Source organism: Nelumbo lutea, chromosome 1, assembly GCF_056320005.1.
Source record: "Nelumbo lutea isolate HS-2025 chromosome 1, American lotus-T2T, whole genome shotgun sequence".
Lineage (NCBI taxonomy): Eukaryota > Viridiplantae > Streptophyta > Magnoliopsida > Proteales > Nelumbonaceae > Nelumbo > Nelumbo lutea.
Genome location: NC_142684.1, coordinates 132,900,447 through 132,925,287, shown reverse-complemented (window position 1 = coordinate 132,925,287; position 24,841 = coordinate 132,900,447). Strand labels below are relative to the sequence as shown.

Here is a 24,841-nt window from a genome sequence, read left to right as displayed (position 1 = left end):
ACCTAGTTCTCCCCTCCCCCTCCCCTCCCCACCCCTTCCCCTACCAGGGTATACACTTCTAAAATGTATGCTGAATTAATTTTACTTGATGTATTTTTAAAATAATTTATTAAATACCTTAAATTTATTAGTTGTAACTATAATTTTTAAATTTTGAGTAATTAATGTAATTTAATTATATAATTAGATTAATTAAGTTAATAATCTATTTAATTTATCATGATTAAATCAAATAAATTAACTAAGGCAGCTAATTAAATTATACTAAACTAATTTACTTAACTTACCTAATTGAATATCTAAAAACATTTTTGAAGTTATAATTAGACAAAATCTATAAACATTATATTAAAATTGATGCAATATAGATTTCGCATTGTAAATATTACAATTGAAATCATACCACTTCTTCTTCTTCTTCTTACATTAGGCCCCATCAAGTTCTGTACAACCCCGTCTCCCCGATTATGACACCGAGTGCCACACAACCCCTATCCCCCTCTGACACCACACTCCAAGTCCCACACAAGCCACTCTCTCCCGATCTCTCCCCCCAATTACAACACCGAGTCCTATGCAATCCCTCACTTTCTCTCTCTTGACACCAGGCCTCATCGGTTCATCGTGCCATCTCCCCTTCTCCCTTCCCCCTAATTATGACACTGAGTGACACATAACCCCTATCCCTTCCCCCCTAGCACCACACCACACAAGACACAAGCCACACTCTCTCTCTCTCTAGTCTCTCCCCTAATTACAACAACTAATCCTATACAATCCTTTTCTTTTTCTCTCATGACACCACTCCCCATTTGGCTCATCGTGTCCCACATAACCCCCTTTCCTCTCTCAAATCTGGATCTCCTGTCCACATCTATTACAGTCACACATGGAGAACATCTCATCTTCTACATAGTATTATGCAGAGGGAGATGTTTCCAATTCATGGAAGGTAGTGTATTGTGAATAGGCATGGACAGAGTTCTGTGGGCAGGAAATCCGTTCTCTTCTCCCCCTCTCCATCCCCCCAGGTCCACATAACCTCTCTCTCTCCAATTTGATCTATGTGTAATATAAATTAGTTAATTGATCTAAGTCCACCATCTCTCTCCCCTCTCCTCCACCCCAAGTCCACATAACCTCTCTCTAACCTCTCTCTTTCTCCATCCATTTTGATCAATGTGTAATATAAAGTAATTAATTGATCTAAGCCCACTTGATTAAATTAAAGATATTTTAACAAAGGTAAGAAATAGAAAATAATAAAAAAATATATAAGAATTAAGTGGTTAGTGATAGTAGGAATAATAATAATAAAAAATATAAATTAAAAATATTTTAACTAATGTAAAATAGAAAAATAAAAAATCATGTTGTTTTGCTTACATTAAAAACAGTAATAATCATAAAAGTATAGAAAATAATGAAACAGTGTAAAAACAAAAATAATAAAGTTGTTAAATTAATAATGTTGAAGAATAGGTTGTGGACCCCGTAGCCAAAAAAGATCCCATTTTCTGTACTAAGTTATGTTAAAAGGCTTTTTTTAACCACCACTTATGTTAAAGTTCAGTGAAATTAATTAATTAATTAATATATTTAACTTAATTTAATGTAAGGTTTAAATTATATTAACATACTTTATTAAGCTTTAATATAATGCAAGATAATAATTTATCATGGTTGATCTAGTGTCACAACTTATATAGTTTACTTGGTCCAAGTTATATCACTTTTAATGATCTAACAATACCATTGGACTTGCTTAAATGAAAGTACCCAAAAAAACGTTTAGTTAATTTTGTTCACCTCACTAATGATGGGATAAATTATATAAATAAATAAATATAAAATGAACGTTGCTCGCAACATTTTTGAAATAGTTGCCAGTTTATTGTGGGAAACGGAATTTTTGAAAAAAAATTAATTTATAATCCTTCATTATTGGTCTTTTATCCCTCTTCGGGTTGGACTTTTATCTATATGACCCCTAAAATATTATAAAATGACCCCTCGATTAATAATTTTTTTATGTTTATCCCTACGTCTACATAAATTCTATAAAATTGTAATACATACAATAAATCAAGCATTAAAATCCCTTTTTTTCTCATTGAATCGGGTTATTACTACTATTGGAAAGAATATTTTTGACCAATTTGAAAAAAAAAAAGTATAGAAAAAAAAAGAAATTTTCTAAGATTTTGAAGAGAGATTTCAGGGGATTTAAGATGCATTTTATTTAAAACCAATTAACTAATACCAAAAAAATATTATGTTATGACACGTGTAATACATAGTATATCTAATATTTTATATTATATAATATACAAGATATATTTTATGCACAAGCATGACAAATATAAAATATTTATTGAACATTTTGTATATAAAAAGCATAAGCACAAGGGACAGGAAAATTTCTGTCTCAACCAATAGAAAACTGCCACGTCACCTTTTACATTTGAAACTCAAATTTAACATAGTTAGACTTAATGTTCAAAATACATTTTAATTTAAGTTATTTACCCGCCCAACCCATTCCCTTCTCTCTCTCTCTCGTTCATTCCTCTCTCTCTCTTGCCCTCTTTCCCTCTTCCGTCGCCCCTCCTCCCCCCTCTCATTGGGAAGCAGGCAAACTCGAGAAAAGAGACCTGCAGCAAAACACCATTGGCCTGGGATAATTTGATTGATTTTTACACGTGTCGCTCTTAGGACCGAGAGAACTCACCTTTACAAACATTTAAAGAATTCAAGTTAAAACAACATTAAAGCAAAAACACAATTGGTCGATGGGAGGACCAAGAGAACTCACTTTTATAAACATTTAAAAGGTTAAATTTAAAGCTTTAAAGCAAAACATTTAAAAAAGTGGAACAAAAAACCGTTGGTCAATGAAATTATTTGATGGATTTTTATAAACACTTTAAAAAATTAAATTTAAAACTTTAAAGCAAAAATACCATTGGTCGATGAGATTAATTGATGAGTTTTTACATGTGTCGGTCCCCATAAAAGTAATAAATTGAATTGTAAAGAAACTTTTCTATTAAAATTTTCGCACGCGCACTCTACCTACACTCGTGTAGATGGATCTAAATGATCCATTTAGCAACCGGACACAAATCGACCATACATGTACATCCTTTTGCTTTCAGGATATACATATAGATTGAAAATGAATCCTGGGCAGAAACATCTTGGCCATGAGGAAAAGCTAGGAGGTAGAGACGTAGGTAACTTGCATTTTCAGTGGTGATTTGCTGAGTTTTGACTTTTGAGGATTGACAATGCTGAACCTGAGAATTAGTTCTCCATCATTCTGATGGGATGATGTCTCTTCCTGCAGTTTCACTTGACCTCATAAGGAATGAAATGTCTTCCACTTTAATACAATCATAGTAATTTATTTATTTATTTATTTTTTATCAATAACACTTTCATTTAATCATCAATAGAAGATTTACAAAAATAAGACAAACACGCTTATCTTCCGAAAGCAACAAAGAACCTCAAAAATTTTAAAAAATAAGAAAAGAAAGAAAGAAAACACACTACAGTTACAACTTGTTATTTGACGGATTGTTTGGGTTAAACTAAATTTTTTATTCTAGTTCAACACTTCAACCCAAACTTAATGATAGCTGCCAACTTGAGACAAATCACATTGGTATCAAAATTCTAAAAAGCATATAATAAAAAAAAAGAAAAGGGCAGAATTGGAATACCCGCGTAGCTTGGAAGGCAGCAGTTCAACTGAATTCAGAAGAATACATTTTGGAGTATCGGCTTAGTGCTAAATCTAGAAAGGAAAATGTATTTGATTTGATCAAATTCAATTTCTCCTCTTTTTGATATATAAATATATATATATATATATATATATATATATATATATATATATATATATTCATTGTTTCGCCCGCCCAGAATGTTACAGGTAAAAGCTACAGGGTGAGCGCTACAACTCTTAAATAAAAGAATGCAGGCTTTGTAAACATGATCATCGTTATGGCTAATAATCACTAACTTTCTGTATACTAAAATTAACTTACAAGAAAATTTTCTTAATCACTATACTCTGAAGACGTCGACCCAATGCCTTGGTCTTCATCTCCATTCCCCTCTCCATCCTCGTCCTCGTTCCCCACCCCATCCAACTCCCCGTCATCCATATCTCCCTCTTCATCCCCTTCCACCTCCCCATCCATTTCATCCACTTCATCCATATCCTCATCTTCCTCCTCATCCCGATCATCACCATCTCCATCAGCATCTACATCTGCATCTTCACCATCTCCATCATCGTCTCCCTCAACATCCTCATCACTTCCCTCCATTAAGTCTTCAGATTTTCCATTAAAAACCCCAGCATAATCTGCTCCCTGATCATCATACTCATCACCCGTTCCTTGACAATTGTCATCGGATTCAGATGATGCTTCTGCACTGTTACTATTTTCAGCCCCCTCAAAATGATGCATTCTCCTGGTTTCTTCAATATCCCAATCTCCCCCAACTGAGCTTCTTGGCGATTGCCCACCACTATCCTGCTTGGGGCTGTCAATGTAGTTGAAATGATGCAATACCGTCTCCTCAACCACTCTCTTCTGTAGTCTCTGCCTACTTCTGACAGTCCGGCGGCCCCGCCTTCGGCCACGCCCACGTGTTCGGCCTTTCCGCTCCAGACCTTGACCTATCTTCACACTATTGCAAGGTTCAGATCTGGATACAGTGCCTCTTCTCTGCCACCTTCCTCCACGACTGCGCCCTCGACCTCTCCCACGAACCCCACGTCCACGTCCAGAGCTATTACGCCCACTGCCTGGATCAATCCAGCTCTCTTCTTGCATATATTTACCTTGGTCAGCAGCTTCTGCTGGTTCAATCTCAGGAAAATTTTTTACAACCGTATATCTTGATGGAAGCTTCTGTTGAAAAAAGATGAAACTGATTTTAAAAACATTCCAGAAATTTTTTAAAAACAGAACCGAAACAATTATTGGGTATGACTCAAAAGCTTGCCAACCAATTCAATAATCTAAGACCGCTAAGCACATCCACTAATTGTTGCATGTAAGGCAAGATAACAACATAAACGATCTCATAAATTCTGCCATGCATGATTTTTCCAATAGTATGCATGAAACGTTACAAAACTAATCATTCTCATATTTATAAATATTTTAACTTAAGAGTATACTGCTATTCATGAGATATAAATACTCACGATGAATTCCCCAGCTTCCTTATCCTTACTGGACTCCACTTTCTGATGCAGCATGTAGGAGATGGAAGCATCAAGTTCCATAAGCCTTAAAGCCACAGCAGCAGTTGTTAGAGGTACCCATGAAAGTACGGCAATTGATTCAGGAGGTGGGAAGTCATCAGTATTAGATCCAGATGTTGTAGAGGAACCTAACAGTTCCTTGGTTGTCTCAAAATTTGATGATAAACAGTCCCTTTTTATTGCGCCCTCCAACATAGTCAATAGCTGCATACATTAACAACTATATTTTAAGAAAGCATTGCAATTAATGCAAAGATTAGGGGAAGCATAAGCTCTGATTTAGAAAAAATATATTCCGCAGGATCTTACTTGAATGCATCCCATCTCCAAGATTTTGCATTGAAAACTTGTAGAAGAATCAAAGAAAAATCACACCAAGACTACTACAATACAATATAGTTGCTCCCCCCAGCATGATACTAATTTTTTTTATCAGTAACATGACACTAATTATGAATACCAACTACATAGATGAAAACAGACAAGAGTCTTGAAAATCAGAAAATGTTTTATCAGTAACAGTGAATTGTACTAATGGTGAAAAACTTTGTATCCAAAAGGATAAAGAAGATAAAACACCACAACGCTATGTTTCTGATTCAATCAGGTTGGGTTTACATAAATGCCCAGCCTTGGAGACCCTGCCCCCCCCCGGCAATAAAAAAAGATTGAACAGCAAGCAAGAGTATCTGCTATTAAATTAGCCAAGCATGGTTGTCCATCTGAACAAGCAGCCGTTGAAACATCTGTGGACCTTCCTTTCTGTTCTCCATCGAGCAGAGGACTGACTACCTTGCAATCCCCTTAAAACATCAGATTAGGCCATACTAGTGAATGGATTAATTTCAGACCCTGAAGTAGTACAGAGATCTCACCCTTGATTGAATATCCAACACTTCCCATGCCTGATGGTCCTAGGTTGCCAAGACTGCAACTGTCAAATGTTAAATTTCAGCCCACATCTTTGGTTCCAACCACATGGTATTAAGGCATATCTTTCTATGGCATTTGGACATTTTAATTTTAAACAGTCTCTAGTCCCTTTCCCTCCCAAATTCCTAATAACAACAAACATTTGAAATTTGAAATACACTAATAGAGACTTAAACCATCAAAGGAGTTTTCGGAACCCTGTCAAGCAAGCAAAGACATGTGGACACCACCATGAAGTCAAAGATCTTGGCCCTACCACCCGGTCTGCTTCTTTCCTCCACTCACTTAGCCCCCAAAATATCTGAAGATGAATGGTTTCATTGACAAGAACCATTATTGAGCCAGTACCAGTTTCTGCCTTCTTGCTAGATTTGACAGTGAATTGATGCAGTTGGATAAGGCACGTGCGAATCACACTTGGTTAACAATATCCAATGCTGACTATTCTGTCACCATGGCAATCAATAACACTGCTACTGTAAGATAAAAGAGGCAAAACAAGCCAGAGGTCACAGAGAGAAGGCCTTCAGTCAATGGAGCTAACTTCATTTTTTCTCGAATATAAAACTATGTTAAATTCTTTGCAAAAGCTATTTTAAATTCACATGCACTTAACCTCATTCATGCCCTGTTTGCGCAAACATTGGACATCTTTTTATCATGTGTGCAGCAATGTACAGCAGATACTGGCTCGTAAGCATACAAAGATGGAGTATTAGGGCCACACAACAGAAACCTGACAGCATGCAAGAACGTGGGATAAAATTTTCAGACCAAAAGGGGAGGCCCCTAGACCAATGTGAATGTGTGCAAACTGACCACTTTATAAAGCAATTTCATTTCCACTGTTAGTTTTAACATGCCTCTTTGTTTAGAGAACAATAAACCTAACAGGATTAGACAAGAAAAATAAATTTGGTTTATTCTAATTTCTAAGATTGAATCAGGTTCTCTTCAGATTGAGCTAAGGTTGGCTGCAAAACTCCAAGCTGCCCAAGATGCATTCCTAAACCCAATATTGATGTTAATCCCTTCAAGAATCAAATCTGGACATTTTCAATTCAGTTCAAGATTCTAGTATTTCAATTAACTTGCATAAATTTTTTAACATCTGCAACTTCTTTTTCAATTGAAATGAGCACGACCAGAATATGTTGAAAACAAACTTCAGATGGGTCTATCACCCAGTGGCAAGCTGGCATTTAGTAATAGTCTTTTTTATCAATAACAATGAATTTTATTAAAGGATTGAAAAATTACATAGCAAAGGAGATAAACATTCTTAACTCCTGAATACATCCAATGTACACCCAACATGTAAAGCAATTACAACACAGCCCAAAAAATGGAGTTTCTATTCACCTTTGAGGCCCTTTGTTGCACTTTATACAGAAAATTTTGTGGGAATCTCAAGACAGCGAAGAAGTTCTTATAACAAGTTCAACCATAAAAAAAAAAAGAAACAAATAAATGAATGGTGGATTGGATGGAAATACTATTCAAAAACCAAAATTATTTTTGTTGGAAAACGAATCCAAGTTAAGAATTGATATTTGACTATACTTCATGGATTTAAGGTAGAAAAGGTCAAAAAACTCTGGAAACATCAAAGATTGAGCAGATTTAATTGAGAAAAACATAGGAAAAACCAAAGAAACATATGGATGAGAAAATAAGAATACAGACCTGCAGAAGCTCCTCAGCTGATGAAGAACTATGCAACTTGACACCCCAATATTTACGATAGCTCTTAGTCCAGAAAGATTGAAGAGCTTCTGGTGGAACAGAAACCTGCAAACCAAAAAATTAAACCTAGAAATGAGCAGAAGTACAAAACATGGAGAAAAAAAAAACATATTTTCAGCTAGAATATGTGCAATAATGTTCTTCATTCTCTTATTCAAACAGAAATTTCCAATAAACATATCCAACTTCTCACCTCAATTAAAGCTAGCATTGCCTTCAGTAACCTGGTTCTCAAGGGAAGAGAAGAATCTAGATCACAAGAATTCCAGTCAGGATCCACCTTCTGCGTTTCTTCACATTGAATCACATGTTCCGAAAAATTGAAATTTAAGTTGTTAGAGAAGTTGCTGAATGTCCTATGGCAAGAGGGGCAGTGGTTGTCTTCAAAAAAGTACAAAGTTTGGCAGGAAACACAAGTGCCTAAAAGTTGTTGGCATCTTTTCTTCCCATATTTCATGGCACACAATGTTGTAGGAGTAAAGCACTCTTTCCACATCCATTTCTGGAAATCTTCGTATCTCTTCAAGGCATCATTTTTCTCGGATTTGTTCCTTCCAAGTTGAATTCTGAATGACAATGACTGCTCTGATGTTTCAGAACCTGAACACACCAGACTGCTGGGGCTATCAATTCCAGCAGTGCAATCAGAACCAGAAGCCATTTCAGCAGCTTCAGTTTTTACAGTTACTCTACTTGCATCCACAGTGTTGGTGCTAGATGAGTTCCTTCTTGCAGCTTCCTTGAAGGAATTCTCAATTTTTTGCAACATAGAGTGTAAATGGGATTCCCTGATGCCCCGTGTATCCAAAGATGCCAAAAGAGCATCAAAAACCTGTATGCAAATTGAATTTAATGAAACTAAATTGACCCAATAATATAGATATGCACAAGATCCTGTATTTTAACAAAGAGGATAGCTTAATGTGCACTTTAGCTTAGAATTGCTCTCCACCATAAGACTATTGAACCCAAATGAAGAAAGAGATCATAGACTTCATAATTAATGGAGATCAAAGTATCCCAGCATGGACCTCTCGTGTTTAACTTTATCGCTCACAATTTTCCTGTCGTTGCATCGGAATCATCTATCCTCGGGTATATTTCTAAGCTCCTGTCTCTATTCAATGAAATTCCTAATTTCTTTTGCTAATTATTTTCTTTAAAGAAACTCAACTCTAATCTATTGCAAATTTGCATCTGCTATGAACCTGTGACAAGTTTATAATTTGCAAACTGTCAAATCCTAAGATTAAAAAATAAGACACTATGTGCAATTTATGTAAATAATTTATAAAATTGTAAGCAGGCCCTAATAGAGATTGCTACCTCTTCTGAGTCAATAAGTCTCCAGCAGCCATCATGAGATTCAAAAAAGATCCTGCCTGAACCAGGATCATTTTTAGAAGCAGATGCAACAAACTGCCAGTATCTGTTACGCCTACGATCTTGACCAAGAGGTAAAGACCTGTATACATACATCTCTTCTGCTCTGTGACCAATAGAAGATTTTAACTGTCTGCGTGACTTTTCTGTGGCATATGAATGTTGCTGAAGTGGGAAATTATCTTGAACAGTGATCTCTTGACCTGCCAAGTTCCTTTCAGCAGGCATGTTACTAGGAGTACTTTGACCATTTTGTGGATCAAGAAAAGGCTCTTGCTTGAATGGGTTCAGAGAAGCCTCATTGTTCTTGTTATCAACACCAGGTAACGGGCTTTGGCTGCCTTCAGCTGCAGGGCTAATAAGGTTATTCTCAGCCTTATAAGACGAGTATTGCAACTTTGTCACATACTCTTCTTTCATTCGCCTTTTATCCAGTTGCGCCTCTGCCCACATCTGCTTCTTAAGAGCATTTGCTGCTTCCAAACGTTCCTGCAAAACACTCAATTTCAGACCACGGATGAAAAAATAAATCATTAAATTAATTAAAAGTTGCACCTAATAACTTGTTACCTCAAGAACAATACGGATTGAGTTTCCCTCAATAGCCACACCAATTAAGGCAACAAGCGCATTGAGACGCTCCTCCACACTAAGATCAGAGTATTCCCCTTCCATTATCCCTTGAACCCAGGGTTCACCTGAATTGCTCTCATCAATCTCTGTGTCCTCTTGATCAGGATTGCTTGTATCATTGCAGTTTCTAGCAACATCAACAGACTGATCAAAGGTGGCACCTGAACTAATCACTTCCTTGGTGCCTTCTGAAAAGAATGGAGAGAAGCTTTTCCCAGAATTGGGAAAGTTATGCGGTGGAGTTTCTCCAACCTCATTGCCAGAGATCCCCTTCTCATTTCTTGAACATGCTTGAGCAGACTTAGCTTCACCATGATGATATGCTTCTTTGTTTGGAGTTAATTCTTTAACATCATCAACCTCAGGATCATCAGCAACATCACAATCAGAATCTTCGTCTTTTCCAACATCATCAGCATCATCTCCGTCCTTTTCAGCTTCTTCGGAATCTGAAAATCCATTTTGAAATATCTGAATTTTCTCCCTGGCAGCAGCTAATATTGCCTCAGCATCAGCAGGATCCTTTCTGAAAGGAGGACGAACACAATATGTTGAAGGAGCTGTTCTTTCAAAAAGAGCTGAATCCCTTGACAATGCAGCGGCAATAGATGCCTCAGGTGTCTTGCTTGTTGTAAGGTCCCGGAGACCAGATTTCTTTAAGGAAAAAAGAAAAAGAATCGGAAAAGAGACCAGAAAAGCAAAAGACGTAGTCTTAATGTAATGAAAAATACCTGAATCTTGTCTGCAACTTCTAATATTGTTAACCCCTTGCTTCCCTCAAGAGAAAGAACATGAAATGCAGCAAATTTAACTGTTCCTGGGGTCAAGCGATGTCGTGATCTGCGTGGATGAGAAAACCCCTTTTCTTGCATTAAAGCAACAGCATTTTCAGCTGCTGTTCCGGTTCGTAAAATAGAAACAATATCTTCACCATCATGGCCCTGTATGTACAAAGAAAGATGCCCTATCAACATCTAGTGAAGACCACTCAACTACTCCAACAAAAATATATAAAAATAGAAGCTTCTAAGATAATTAGTCTTAAGTAAAATAACCTACAATCAGAACGAGAGAATTCAACATAATCGTTTCACCCTGCAACAATTTTTTACTTGGTAACTTAGATAACCTAAAATCACAGAACCATCTATGCTTCTACAATTTTTATATATTCTGACACAATTTCACTGATATTAGCAAACTGCTCCAGCTTATTACCAATCGAACCTTAGCCATTTGACAGAGTTACGACAAAAAGAATATAACAATGGTGGTTGCAAACTTGGTGATACCTGTATTTATATAGAAATCAAGATTCTTTTTCTATTTACTTTTAAAGAAGAAAAGGATTAAGTATAATTTGTATTAAACAAGAAGAGATTACAAAAGCCCCATATCCACCTTGGACGTGTAGACTCGAGTATACACACTAACACCTCTAGTTTATACAAAAAGGGTTCTTTTGTAAGAAAGAATTAAATGGTTTCCCTTTAAATTACTATTCAAACCAAACCAAAGATGATATTCTTGCTTCAAGTATAGATAACAGCCTCTCCTCTGTCTCATTCTTATTTTCACAGATTCTTGAGTTTCTCAGTCTATAAAGTCCAAAATGCAGAAGATCCTTGCTTTTTAAGCAAATAACTTTTGTGCATTTATATTGTAAGCCCAATTACAATTTCATTTCTTGTCACAACATTGTACAAACAGTTCAAATAGATATTGAAACTAGTAAATCTCAAATAAATAACTATCGAGAGGAAATTTAAAAGAAAATGAATGCACTAGAGTTTTCTCTTTCAATAAAAACCATCGAAAACTTGAATCAATGATAATAAAGGGTTTTAACGTATTAGTGGTGAACCTCGTTGTCATCACGAAAATAAGCCCTTCCAATACTCCTCTTTTTCAGCTGTGGCCCAAATCCTGCAGACAATGCAAATTGCCGCAGAATTTCAGGCCACGTCAATGGACTTAAGTGGCGCTGCCAGGTGCGTATGTCAAACCCCCATGCATATGCCTGATGAAAAAAGCAGACTTTTAAACAAAAACCTACACAAAAAAAAAAAAAGAATACTAAGCTGAAACTAAGATAAAAACAGCAAATAGCATAAAATAGAGATTACCCCTTCTACAATCTGTGGATGACCGCCTCCCGGATTAGCAGCACTATTTTGATTAGCACCAAGTCCAATAGAGGGTGTCCTTGCAACATCTTCTATATCTTTTATGATGGATCTCAAAAGAGAAACATGTATCTCACCTAGCAATCTTGGATCCTGAAATATTGCAAAAAAAAATCAGCATGAATATCAAAATCGGAAAATTGGAGTAAATTAGACAATAAAGGGATAAAAATGAAACTGGAATGGAACTAAAAGACATAACTAATATAAGAACTTACATAGTCATGAAAAGCTTGAACAAATTCATCAAGCGTAAAAGGCCAAAGTCCAAGAACATCAGCGAAAGTAATTAAAAATCTCCAAACCTGAGAAATTCAACAACCCTTAAAACCTCAGAGCAGTATTTAATGCATGAGATTTTCTGAAACTGAATTTGCTACCTAAGATCCAATCCTCCAGCCAAAAAAAAGAAAGAAAAGAAAACACGGTAATGTCTATTAGGGGTTAGATAGGGCATACCATAAGAAGATTCCCTATGTTCTCATTTGAATCAGTCCAGGGCTGAACTGAAAAAGGCTTCTTTAATTTCACTGACTTGGGAGGAAATGTACTCAACATATCTAAGTAATGAAGATCTTATTAAAACCAATTAAAAGAAATACTGGAAACAAGACAAATCAGATATCTAAATACAGGGTGGAACAGAGAGAGAATAACAAACAGAATCTCATTTTTGGGTAAACAATTATGCCTCTGAAATGTATATAAAATGAATAGTTCAGTAATTAAAGATTCATACAATCTAATATCCAAACAAAAGGGAAACAAAGTTGATGTAGATTCATATTTTAGCCATTTTTTATGAAAAAAGTCGAAATCAAGATGCTTCTCTATGTTGTGTGAGTTAATCCAGTGTTTCTTGAATTGAAGATTTGACTCCAAAATTGGAAGATCATACATTTCAGGAGTGACCATTGTTCTATTCCCTTTAATATGTTTTCCTGCTTCTACCTTAACAAGGCAAAATGAAAAATCTGTTGCATGCAGTTCGCACAATTCTAGTAAATAAATTTGTTTTTCAAGGTTAACACATTAACCCTGACCCTGAGCAACACTATTCAGGAATACAATACCATAAAATTTTCTTTGAATCAAAATAGAAGTTAAAGAAAAAGCCATAAATAAGCAATTGGAGATAAAAAAGAAACTCCTAAAATCATAAGTTAAAGATTAAACCAACAGGCAGTATTTGAAGATTAAAAAGAAAATTAATTGGAACAAATTATGAAAATTAGGGACATATCTGCTATGAAAAGTTAACAAATAGACCTCCCTCATGCAACAAACTATAACAATTAAAATAAAAACAATAAGCAGATAGGTGATGTATTATAATAAACAGAAACATAATAATATAAGAATAACTTATAATAACATGCATAGCAAAAGAAAGTTTTGACAGAGAAAATGGCAAATAATATTGGAAATCACTTAGGTGTTAACCTAAGCCACCAGAACATCATCTAGTCAGTCCCAGGAGAACACCTCAAGTAAAAATAAATGAATAAATAATAAGCACTTGGGCACCAGACCCCACATTGGTAGGAGCCTCATGCATTGGGCTGCCCTTTTTAATCACCTAGGCACCACCAACGCACTAAGGTCCAAGAATCACCGAGGTGACACCTAAAGTAAACCAGGACCATCATAATGACATTGCTCACTGTATGATGAGAATTTCTCTCAAATAGAATCATTACACTCAGAAAATTGCTCTGTTGATGTGACAACAAACATAACATCAATGGCCTCAAATGGAACAAGAACAAAAGATGAGATAATCTATCACAGGGTTTCTTAAAACAGAACTATAACCCACCAATATGGGGTTATTATAGCAATAGTGCTTGGAGAGGAAAAGAGGGGAAATAGCATGACCACGGTTAGTACCTAATTACCTACTTTATGATATAATTGTCATCCTTCAGCAACTTTTCACTATCAATGACATTGAACATAATTCCAAGTATTTCTGATAAAAATTCTCAAACTCAATAACAGAGTACTATATTTCTCGGATAAATGAGACATCAATGTCAAGCTTTGCCTGGCATTTTCCAGTCCCAAGCATAGAGGACAATCACCTTGATATGGCCTTAGACAAAAATGATAATGACATTAATAGTTACCTTGATACAAAAATGCAGATAACCGAGGCAATTGGTAATAACATATAACCTAGCAACATATGGACCCTGAACTACAAATAATTAACAGAGATGTTACAAAATGCTACCTCTGAATGACTCAAGGTTTTGCAGTGTTTCACCATCAAGAGATATCATTGAGGGCAACCCTTTTGTTGAAGCAGCCAATTCCATAAGCTCCAGTCTTTCATCCTCAATAAGCTCCATAGATTCTTTAGCAAGTCTGCGTGCAGTAGCCCTCTCATTAGCAGCTTTAATTCTTGCTGCCTCCTTTTCTCTACGAAGTTCTTCTTTCTGCCTTAATTTCTCAGCCTGAACTATGATAAAGAACCTCTACAAGTTAAACTGGGGCACAAAAAAATTCCAAATTCACCATTCATGATAGCAAATAGCCAAACAACTTACTCTAAGAGTTTCTTTCTGCAAAAATTTCTCCCTTCGCTCATTTTCACGCCTTTGCTCCCGCTGGAATCTCTCTTCTTCTCGCTGCCTTTCCCGCATCAACCTCTCTTCTTCTTTCCGCCTTTCACGATCATGCCTTTCCATTTCTTTCCTCATTTGCTCCTCTCTCTTCAATTAGGATACAATCTAAAATGTTAGCTCACATCTAATGAACTTTGTAGAAAACAGAATTAAGAGTGATATGGACATCACCTTTCGCCTCAACATATCTTGTTTCTCAAGTTCTTTACGAATACGTTTTTCATGGGCCTCAACTTCCCTTGCTATTCGTGCTTCCTCACTCTGTAAACAATAATAAAATGTGCCTGAAATACTGCTTCAGTAAATTGAAACAAAACCTAACCCACTTCATATAGGTTAAGGATACCTTGCGTTTCCTCTCCATCCGAGAAACATCGTCTTCATGGAAAACCCTCCTATCAGATGGTAAAAATGGATTTTCCAGTCCAATTGGATGGGAAGCAAACTGAGCATCCATCCCAATGTTTGTATAGGAGTTCCTGTGTGGAATATTTTCATACTCTCCTGAACCTGATGAGAAGACATGGCCCTGCCTAACTTGCTGGGGCAAATGACCAACACCTGGCACCTGTCCATGGAATCCATAACCAATTCCCATCTGTTCATTTCCATGAAGAAATGTCCCTACGGCAGATAATGATGAAGTCCTGGAACTTGGACCATCAATTGGTGAATCATAGAAGTGAGATGGGGCAACTCTTTCATAAGCATCAGATCTAACAGTTGGCTGCTCTGGGAGAAACTGATATTCCTGGACAGTCCTTGGTGCAGTCTGGGGATGAACCACATGAACTCCAGTTGCTGCTTTTCTTTTTCCACTGGACGAACTAGGTACAAAACAATGCTCCATATTGGGTAAAAGTGATGATGTCTGCAAAACACGGGCAGGGAGCAAGATCAGGCAACTTCTAAATTCTTACAAATGAAACATAAAGTTCCAATAATTTTAAAACCATAAATAAGAGGATATGATTTCTGGAACTAAACAACAATAACAACACCCAAAAGCTGTTTGAATGGAATTTTTTGAGTGTAAAGCCCAATGCGTCAAGGTGATGGAGAAAGACTTAAAGCTACCATAAAATAATTAGAGGAAATAATACATTGTCAGTAAAATGGTTAAACATGCCATTAAACAATAATCTAGTCTATTCAAATTTGACAAACTAGTTCTCTTGTTATTTACTTAAAGGATCCAAAATAAGGACTGGACATTTACATATGTATGGGGATAGAGTTGCCCCAAAACATATGGGGCAGGCTGACCTGCTTCACACTAGTTTTTTTTTTTTTGATAATTGAAGACCTGCTTCACGCTAGTTGTGTTTTGCAACTTGAGAATTCTGGTTCAGCTAAAATAGCAGGCAACAAGTATGCAAATAAAAATAGTTTTGGTGCAAGGTGCCAAAGAAAGAACTTTTCCCTAGCAAAATGCAAAAAATCCTCCATGAGATCAAATTGAGCAAACAAAAAGCAGGGATAAGGATTGGATAATGATGATAATTGAGCAAAATTGCATTGGCACTCTTGCTAAACTCAGGCAATAGAACTTAGGAATAAAATCTTTGTCGATAAGCTTCATTGCACCATAAGGGAACCACATCAAAAATTGAAATAACAATTGCAACAAGTAAGCACAATCAGATTTTAAAACAATCTTACACAGTACATATAAGGTCCATACTTGGTGTAATGGCAAAATCTCAGGCTCGCATGCATGAGAATGTGGATTTGAGTCTGAAGGGAGACACTTTGTCCGGAAAAGAAAGTGTCAAAGTTTAGGACTGTACCCGGTCTACCCCTCCCAAGACTCCAGATAGTTGGAACCAGAATTGAGTAAAGGCCTTTTTACACTGTTCCAACATAAAGTCAAGACTATCATTTCAATGATGAATCATCCCATAATTCCTATACTTTAAGGCATGTAATCACTTACGTGAAGATTAATGGCACCAAAAGGTCAAATCAAAAATCAATAAGAGTGCAAATCAAGAGATTTTCATATCTCAACAAATTACCTCATCATCAAACAAAATGTAAATAGGCATATCAGAGAGATTAAACATTGAATATGACACCAACAGTATAGTTGGGGAGTGGACGACAAACATTTCAAGATAGAAAAGGATATTCACATATAAACCGATGATGAATCACCAGACATCTCATCTTAATCTTTGACACACAATACTACAGAAAGAAAACATTCCAAATTCATATGTGCAAAAACTAACTTTGATCGATTTGGCATCATGCCGCTCATACACATTGCCATCATAAAGCCGTCCACCTTGCTTTTGTTGTCCCATTACTGCTGTACCATAGACAAACTCGGGAAAATTAGCAGGATCATTTACTTTACATTATTTAGCATAAAAGAAAACCCAAGTTCCAATAAATTAGCAATTATTTCGCTAACAATTATTTAAAATAATAGATCATAAAATTGTGTCTGTGCATGTACATAAAAGAAAAGTAAACAGGAAATAGATCCATTAGCAATCAAAATTCTACATCTTGACACCATTTTATAGGCAGCTCAGTCTTTACGAAAGAGAAATAAAGAAAGTAACTATAGCCATAAAGTAAAATTTCTGAAAAAAGCAAAGAAGACAATGTGGCTTCATACATTGCAAACAAATATTCTCAAGTAAAGACAGAAATAGAGAATGTTCTCAATGTAGGAAGATAATAGATGTTTAGCATTCATAAGAATGACATATTTGTGCAAGGAGTCATGCTAATCTTCCTTGGAGCACATACTTTAATGAGTAGTTTATATATAGCATAGACATGCATGGTATACATACAATACATATATAACATAGGGATGTTGCAGTGCTAAAGATGTACGGGGATTCAAATTCATGCGAACTCAAATTTTTGCCACATTTGCTGCCAGGAGAGACACAAATGTAGTTTTTTCAATTTTAACTTCAGAAAAAGGTACTCCCAACCTCCACTGCCAAGGTCCACACTCATCTCTTGTAACAAAAGAAATATCCATGTGCTGACCATGCAATTTTTTGGCTATTGGATAGAATACATTACAGTTCATCAAAAGCATTTAGAAGTTAGAACTATAGTTTGCAATTTTGGATGAAAAATAACAGCGAATTTGGAAAACTACAACAGTGTTTTCTTTTGATAGTTAACTGGATAATTTAGAGAAAAAGAGTAAAAGAGATTCATCTTTGGAATCCCAACTATATCAATCGTAAGCAAGCATATCTAGGGAAGGATGTCAAAAGCACCTTGGTAAGGTATGAGGCTTCACACAAGATGAAACATAAGTGAAGGAATTAGAGGTTGTTTAGATTAGAGATGAACAACAAAGAGGTATCAGCATTTAATTTAGAGCCAGCGCATATAAAGAACAAGAATGGATGTGAAGCCCTAGAGGATGTTATTTGTGCTCTGAATGGAAAAAAAGTGGTACTAACATTTAACATTTCAAATTTTCAATTGCATGGAGACTTTAGTTTACATTCTTCATAATTAGAGACTAGAGACAGCTTCAGGTCAGGGTACTTAAACTTGGGGTTGAGCATTTATAAATTTATAGATTTATAAATTTGAACATATTCAAATTTCTGAACCATTCATAATTCTTGTTCGGAACATTTAAGGGGTCTTTGCATAATGCCCCTTTTACAGAATGGGCTTAAGGGGTAGATTTGGATAAGCACCATGACTTTTTTCCTGTGACTCAACCAAAAACGTGTGGCCTGTAGAAAATCCTCCCCTTATTTCATCTTGTTTTTGTTTAAATTTGGGCCACCAACTTGATGTTGCATACATAGACTATAAGATCTTTATCATAAATTTACTCAATCTTAGAGTTGAAAATTTTTAACAGCATTGATTCCACAATCAATCACTCCACCCATTAAATAGGTTCAAAGAAGATAAATTCCCACCAGAATCGGTACAACCACTACTAATCTTGTTGTTTTAATTTCCAGACATTCAGGGAGCAATAGCATGAAAATTCTTTCATGGATACAACAAGATGTGAGAAAAGACAAAAACAAAGGAGCAGAAAGGGATTCACTTTTTTGGGCCAAGCTGTAACTTTAGTGTGTTTTCTTTCTTTTCTCTTTCTTTTTTCCTTTTCTTGAGATTCTTTGTTGCTCTTGGAAGATAAGCGTGTTTGTCTTCCTTTTGTAAATCTTCTTTGATGAATTAATGAAAGTGTTATTGATCAAAAAAAAAAAAAAGAAAAGAAAAAACACAGCTATAGAAAAGCTGACCCAACCCAGTAATTACAATTGAGCCCAATACATGAGTCCATTGTACCCCTTGCTTAGCTAGACAATCTGCCAAGCTGTCAGCAGTTCTCCTCACCCACTTAACTTGGATTGCCATGTCCTTTGATAACCATTTAAATCACCTGAATTAATTCCTCAAATGCCATGTCACCCCCCCCCCTCCTTTAGCCATTTCGCAACAGTTCTCGAGTCACCCTAAATGATTAGTCTATCAATACCCAGCTCCATTGCCTTCTCAACCCCATATACTGTAGCCAATAGTTCTGCTCTTGCCACCTCACCTTGTTCGGCAGGTTGGCAGCCAAAACTAAAACTTTGCCAAACTCTCATGATCATGGATCTGATAAAAAATGAACTCATCCAAAGGAACCTAGGAGTAGCTCAAATAGATGATAAAATGAGAGAGGAATGGAATCCTCTCCCCCTCCCTTGAAAATGAAATCCCATTCCAGTTGAATCCAATTCCCATTCCGATTCCTGTCTGAACCAAACAGACTATGGGAATAGACCATTCAAGATTATGAGTCTGATTCTGACTGTGAACCAAACAGACCCTGATTGTTGATGATCAATAAAAAAAGGTACCATAAGTGTATGAAAAGACCTTCATACTCACAACAACCAGTAACCATTACTTTCGTTGATAATACTCAAGGGTAGGCCTGGCTGCTTGGGTCAGACCTTTAGGCAACTGCATGGCAGTTTTACATATCTTTTATGGTTCGACTACGATGTCAGAAAGACATGATACCAGAAAAACTTATAACCAAACAACTAGCATCATAAAAATGGTAACCAATCAAGTAGCTTTTCATCAAAATTCACGGTGAGTTACTATCAAAAAAATCACAGTGAGTTTTGATTGGTCAAAGTCTTTCTGGTATCATAGATTTTTCTTATCTTTTATTATCAAAATCAATAAAGTTCTAAGTTACCAATAAAAAAACATTAACATTTTAATATTACTCTTTGCATTATATAATAGTCCATCACATCTTCAATTATTTTTTTTTTAAATGACTAGTGTACCATGCACATGCAAAAGTCAAAATAAAAGACATTTAGATTTAAAGATTAAAATATTTGTGGACAACTGCTCTTTGCAATCATTGGCATAATATAAACTATTAAAATATTCTGATTAAACTTTTATGGCCTCAATGTAAAGCCAAGGCAAGTATTGGCATCATAGAGTAAAGATAATTATATTATTGCATGGAGACAGGAGAGGTTTGTGATCTCTTACACGTTGAAGAGTCTAGATGAGCCAGGGGCAGAACAAAAAGGACATATGTTGAAGTAGTAGGAAAATGATTCAAGGGCCAATTATTTAACAATGGATATGACACTGAACAGAGAGGAATGGCAGAACAGGATTCATGCATGGTTTTCGAACCGCCATTGACCTGGATGGTCAGACTGTTTGGCCCAGGAACCATACAGGTAACCGGTTCGGTTTTACCCCAAACCTGGTCCCTGGACAAAAACCGTTGAATCAGTCAATGACAAGTTGACCCGGGCAGTTGAACTGTTGACCCGTTCAACAGTTTTTGGCCATTTTTTATTTTAACTATTTTTTTGTCGGAACAGGATATCCATTCGAACCAAATGGTCAAACCGTCAACCCAGAAATGGGTGGCCAGAACAGTTCCGGTTCCAGGTCGCTTTCTAAAACATTGGATTCATATAATTGTAACCAACCCCATAAAGTTGGGAGAAGGCTCAATTGAGTTGGGGATCCTAAAATACAAGTGGGCAAGTCCCACAATGCCTGGCGATCAAGTACTTATTGCTTTTGCATCCTATAAATGAGTCATTAATGGTAAATTCAATGGTTTGAACATAAAATATGCACCCTTGGCATGGTTTTGGTTACCAAGATAAGACCTACCGCCCACAACATCTGCAAATGGTATGCCAAGCAAGGGGTTTCTAGGGATCAATTGTTTTGGAATGTAATGTAACATCTTTAACGGACCAGGCTGTTTTAGCCTGTGTTGTAAAATTTTATTTTCTCCTAATTCTAATGAAATTTTCATGTTACTGATAAAAAAGGGACAAGACCTACCACCTACATTACCATTACCTGTTATTCTCACTCCACATCTTTCGTTATTAGATTTTCTCAAAGAAAAATTAAAGAAAACAAGACACTATACCACCATTCTCTCTCCCTCACTAACAATGTTTCCTACCGCACAAAACTGAATTACATGAATGAGTCACTTTGAACAAGAACATAAAATACAAGAAAACACCCATGGACCCACCCTTGATTGCTTTCTTGTCATCCTCACTCCCATCAATCTAAAGATAAGAGTTATCATACCCATTCTCAATTCTTAGTTATTCTATCAAGCCAGACTACCTTCTATTATTGAAAAGATAAATTGTTGTTATTTAGAAATCTAATTTAGGATTGATTTGGATTGGTTTTACTTCATTAATGATAGGTTTGATTTATATGACAAGCTTGTAGACATTTTTTTAGACTTAATAGATTATTAAATCATTATTGTGATGATATTGTTGTTTGTAATGAATGTCAGAAAAGGAAAAAAAGATAAAGAGAAGTTCAGAGGGATTACAAAAACAGTTTATTCTGGCCCTCCAACGAAAAAGGTTCCCGGTAGAAGTGCAACTAAAGTGCAAGGGGTCCCTAATGCCTATGGTTTTAAACGTTACAATTGAGGGTGATTCTAAAATTGTAATAGACTGCTTAAATGGGATAGATGAGTCACCATGGAAAATTAAATTTCTTATTGAAGAATGCCATTTGATTTGTAGCAGAAATGGGTTGACCATGTGCTAAGCTCGCATCTACAAGGAGGCAAATGCTGCTGCAGATGGGCTCGCCAGTGCTGGCCATGAAGTGTTTCCTAGAGATAGGGTTAGGTCTAGGCTGATCTTTCAATTACATTTGCTTTTGTGATAGTTAGGTCTAGGCTGATCTTTCAATTACATTTGCTTTTGTGATAGTTAGGTCTAGGCTGATCTTTCAATTACATTTGCTTTTGTGATAGTTAGGGAAAGGCAATCCCCCATGTTGTGTAGCCCAAAACAAAAAACAAAAAAACAAAAATGAAATTTTGGTTCAGACCTAACCATCAACACAGCATATGAAGATTTATTACTAAAAATATTGATAAATTAATTAAAATTTCAACAAAAACATCTAAAATTCCAAACTTTGTAAAAAAAAACGCTACATAAATGACAAAGTTTCCAAAATTTAAAACCTTTAGAGCTCAAGGTGCAAGGCACAAGGCATGGCCTGAATAAAGTGAGTTGCATCCTATGAAAAAATAAAAGAAAACTTAAAATATAACAGTATGCAATTCCAAAATTCTTAAAGAAAATAAAAATCTGTTGGCTCAATTGACTAGAGTGGTGTGTTAGAAATGAGGGTTATAGCCTTGAAGGTTCAAGTTATATATAGGCAAAAACGTTTAAACGTAAAAATCATAATTACAACTTATATTTATAATATGTTAAATTACCCATTCAAACATCAAACTTAAAGTTAATTCATCAAAACATATCAAGCCAGGCAAGAAGCACCTAGGTTTAAGCAAGGCACACCCCACAAATCAGTTTGACCGCTGAAATTAGGTGCAACTTTTAAAACACTGGTTCCATTTTTGCATGAAGCTTTTGTCCTATTACTTGTCAACCTTCGGTTCAGATTATCAAGATCATCTACATGTGGGTGAAAATGCTAATACGGTCGTTTTTAAATAAAATGACCATCACTTTGTTCCCCAGGTTGTGGGCATTATTGTAGATCCATAACCAATGATATAAACTCCTTAGTAGGCAGTGCATTTGTTCAATTCAGTTCCTTGGTTAAGGTTGTCAAGGCTTTGGTTTGAGATCTTGCAACTGATAAGATAAACAGACACCCACAACATAAGAGAGAACTAAGCCCTTAAATGTTGGTAATGAAACACTTTGTAATCCCCATAAGATGATGCGGATGACCTTACCAATTCACACAAAATTAAGAACTTGAAAGTAAAGTGTAATAAGAACCAACTTCTGAGAAGAGAACATTAGAGTGGAATAAGTACCCAAAGGAGCGCCAAATGCATCTGGTGGCAAAGGATCAAACTCCATCCCAAGAATGGGCCCGTCTTCCCTCAACGGCTCCCCCAACTGAGCCTCCACAAAAGCAATCGTACGTAGCTCGGTTATGGACTGCGGCGGTTCATAATACCTCTTCATCATTGGTATATCAGCTCCAATCCTCGGCACAGCAGACGACGCTCGAGCAACAACCTTCCTCGGCTCACCCTGGCCAAATGGACTGGACCCCGAACCCGACCCCGACCCAGGCTCATTACCCAAATCACCACCCACCATCATTTCATCTCCAACCCCACCTGACGACACCGGCGCATCCTTCCTCTGTCGCTTTACCGGCGCAACCTTCCTATCTTTCAACCTCCTATGACAAAACCACATCTGCAACTGCCGATCCGTCAGCCCCAGCTTCGCCGATAGCTCCGCTCGCAGAGACTCCGACGGATACGTCTCCACTGGTTCGCATCCAAACCCAATAAATCAAAACCCTAAGAAATCAAAAAACGCAAACATACCAAACTAAAAAGAACCAGAAAAATTCAAAATTTTAACAGACCAGCGTAGGTCTTCTCAAGAAGTTCCAACTGAGAAGCAGTCTTCATTTTGCGCTTCACCTTCTGTTCTCCCCCGCCTCCGCTACCTCCCCCTTCAGGAGGCTTTTTCTTCTCCCCCTCTGAACCGGCCTCCATTGAATAACAAGATCAACCCCACAAGAGAAAGATATTCAAAGCCGCTTCCAACCCTAAAAATCGAGACCCAGAAAGCAGAACAAACTAGGGTTTCGGAAGAGAAGACAAGCGAAGAGAGACAGATTTGGGAACCCGTTCTGATGTAGAATTAATAATAACAATGTTTTGGGTTTTGACGAAAAGGGAATGTGAATTGTTCTGAGTCGTGATGGCGAAGAAAAAAGTGGGGGATGATGTGCGGTGAGATTTGGAGAATAAAAATAAACAATAATAATAATTACTAACAAGGAGTAATAGTTGTTGAAGGAGTTGTGATAAGAGATTACTATTAATAATATTATTAAGAGATTGCGAGAGAAAAAAAGGAAGAAAAACTAGAAAACAAGAGATCGTAATTGAAACAACAATTAAAGATGAGAAACAACGAACAGTCTCTCTCGTTTCCATATTTTCTTTTTCTTTATTTTTTTTCTTTGTATCCTATCGATCTAAAATACCAACGCGCTTCGCAATTTCTGTTGTAAAAAAATATGACAAAGAAATTAAAATTAAAAATTAAAAGTTTCTATTTTTTTTCTCCGGTGTTGGATTACTACTAAGCTTAAGATGCTTTGAAATCGGACGATCTATTCACGAATCCATTTGTGGTTCCTCTTTTTTATTTTAATCTTTGAATTTTGGAGTTATCTTTGTTTGTTCCGCCCTCTCTCTCCATTTCTCTCTCTATCTATCTGTAGTTTGCTTTCTCTCTCTAAATCCAAGCCCCTCGTTTTCGCGGGTTTAGTTTTTACGGGTAAAAGCTCGGGCTGGGATTGAAGCTCATGTCTGTCGGGTAGTGGGCCCTGCCTGATGTCGTGGGGCCCACTGATTACTTTTTTCTTAATTGAAGAACTTTAGAACTGGGCTGGATGTTGAGGCTCGAAGGCTTTTCCCCAATTTGGGTTTGACGTTGAACTTTCAGCTGCTGCTGGGTCAACTTTTGGTTGAGAAAGAATCA

General features: G+C 36.4%; 1 protein-coding gene across 4 annotated transcripts; it reads right to left on the bottom strand.

Annotated features, from left to right (window-relative positions):
* Window positions 1-3,934: 3,934 nt before the first annotated feature.
* On the bottom strand, window positions 3,935-24,544 carry LOC148877666 (homeobox-DDT domain protein RLT2-like). Of its 4 annotated transcripts, none has more exons than XM_088942280.1 (18): window positions 23,712-24,544; window positions 23,143-23,610; window positions 17,036-17,115; window positions 15,148-15,672; window positions 14,973-15,062; window positions 14,724-14,888; window positions 14,408-14,630; window positions 12,631-12,731; window positions 12,390-12,476; window positions 12,112-12,264; window positions 11,850-12,005; window positions 10,717-10,926; window positions 9,923-10,639; window positions 9,296-9,841; window positions 8,163-8,801; window positions 7,910-8,014; window positions 5,231-5,494; window positions 3,935-4,931 (listed from the first exon to the last, which is right to left on the bottom strand). In XM_088942280.1, the coding sequence occupies exons 1-18, from the start codon at window positions 23,842-23,844 to the stop codon at window positions 4,068-4,070; spliced, it is 5,526 nt and encodes a 1,841-aa protein (XP_088798406.1). In that variant the 5' UTR covers window positions 23,845-24,544; the 3' UTR covers window positions 3,935-4,067. The 4 variants fall into 4 exon arrangements, with proteins under 4 accessions (XP_088798406.1, XP_088798408.1, XP_088798407.1 ...); XM_088942282.1 differs by having other exon boundaries at window positions 3,935-4,928; XM_088942281.1 differs by having other exon boundaries at window positions 17,036-17,112.
* Between the last annotated feature and the right edge of the window lie 297 nt (window positions 24,545-24,841).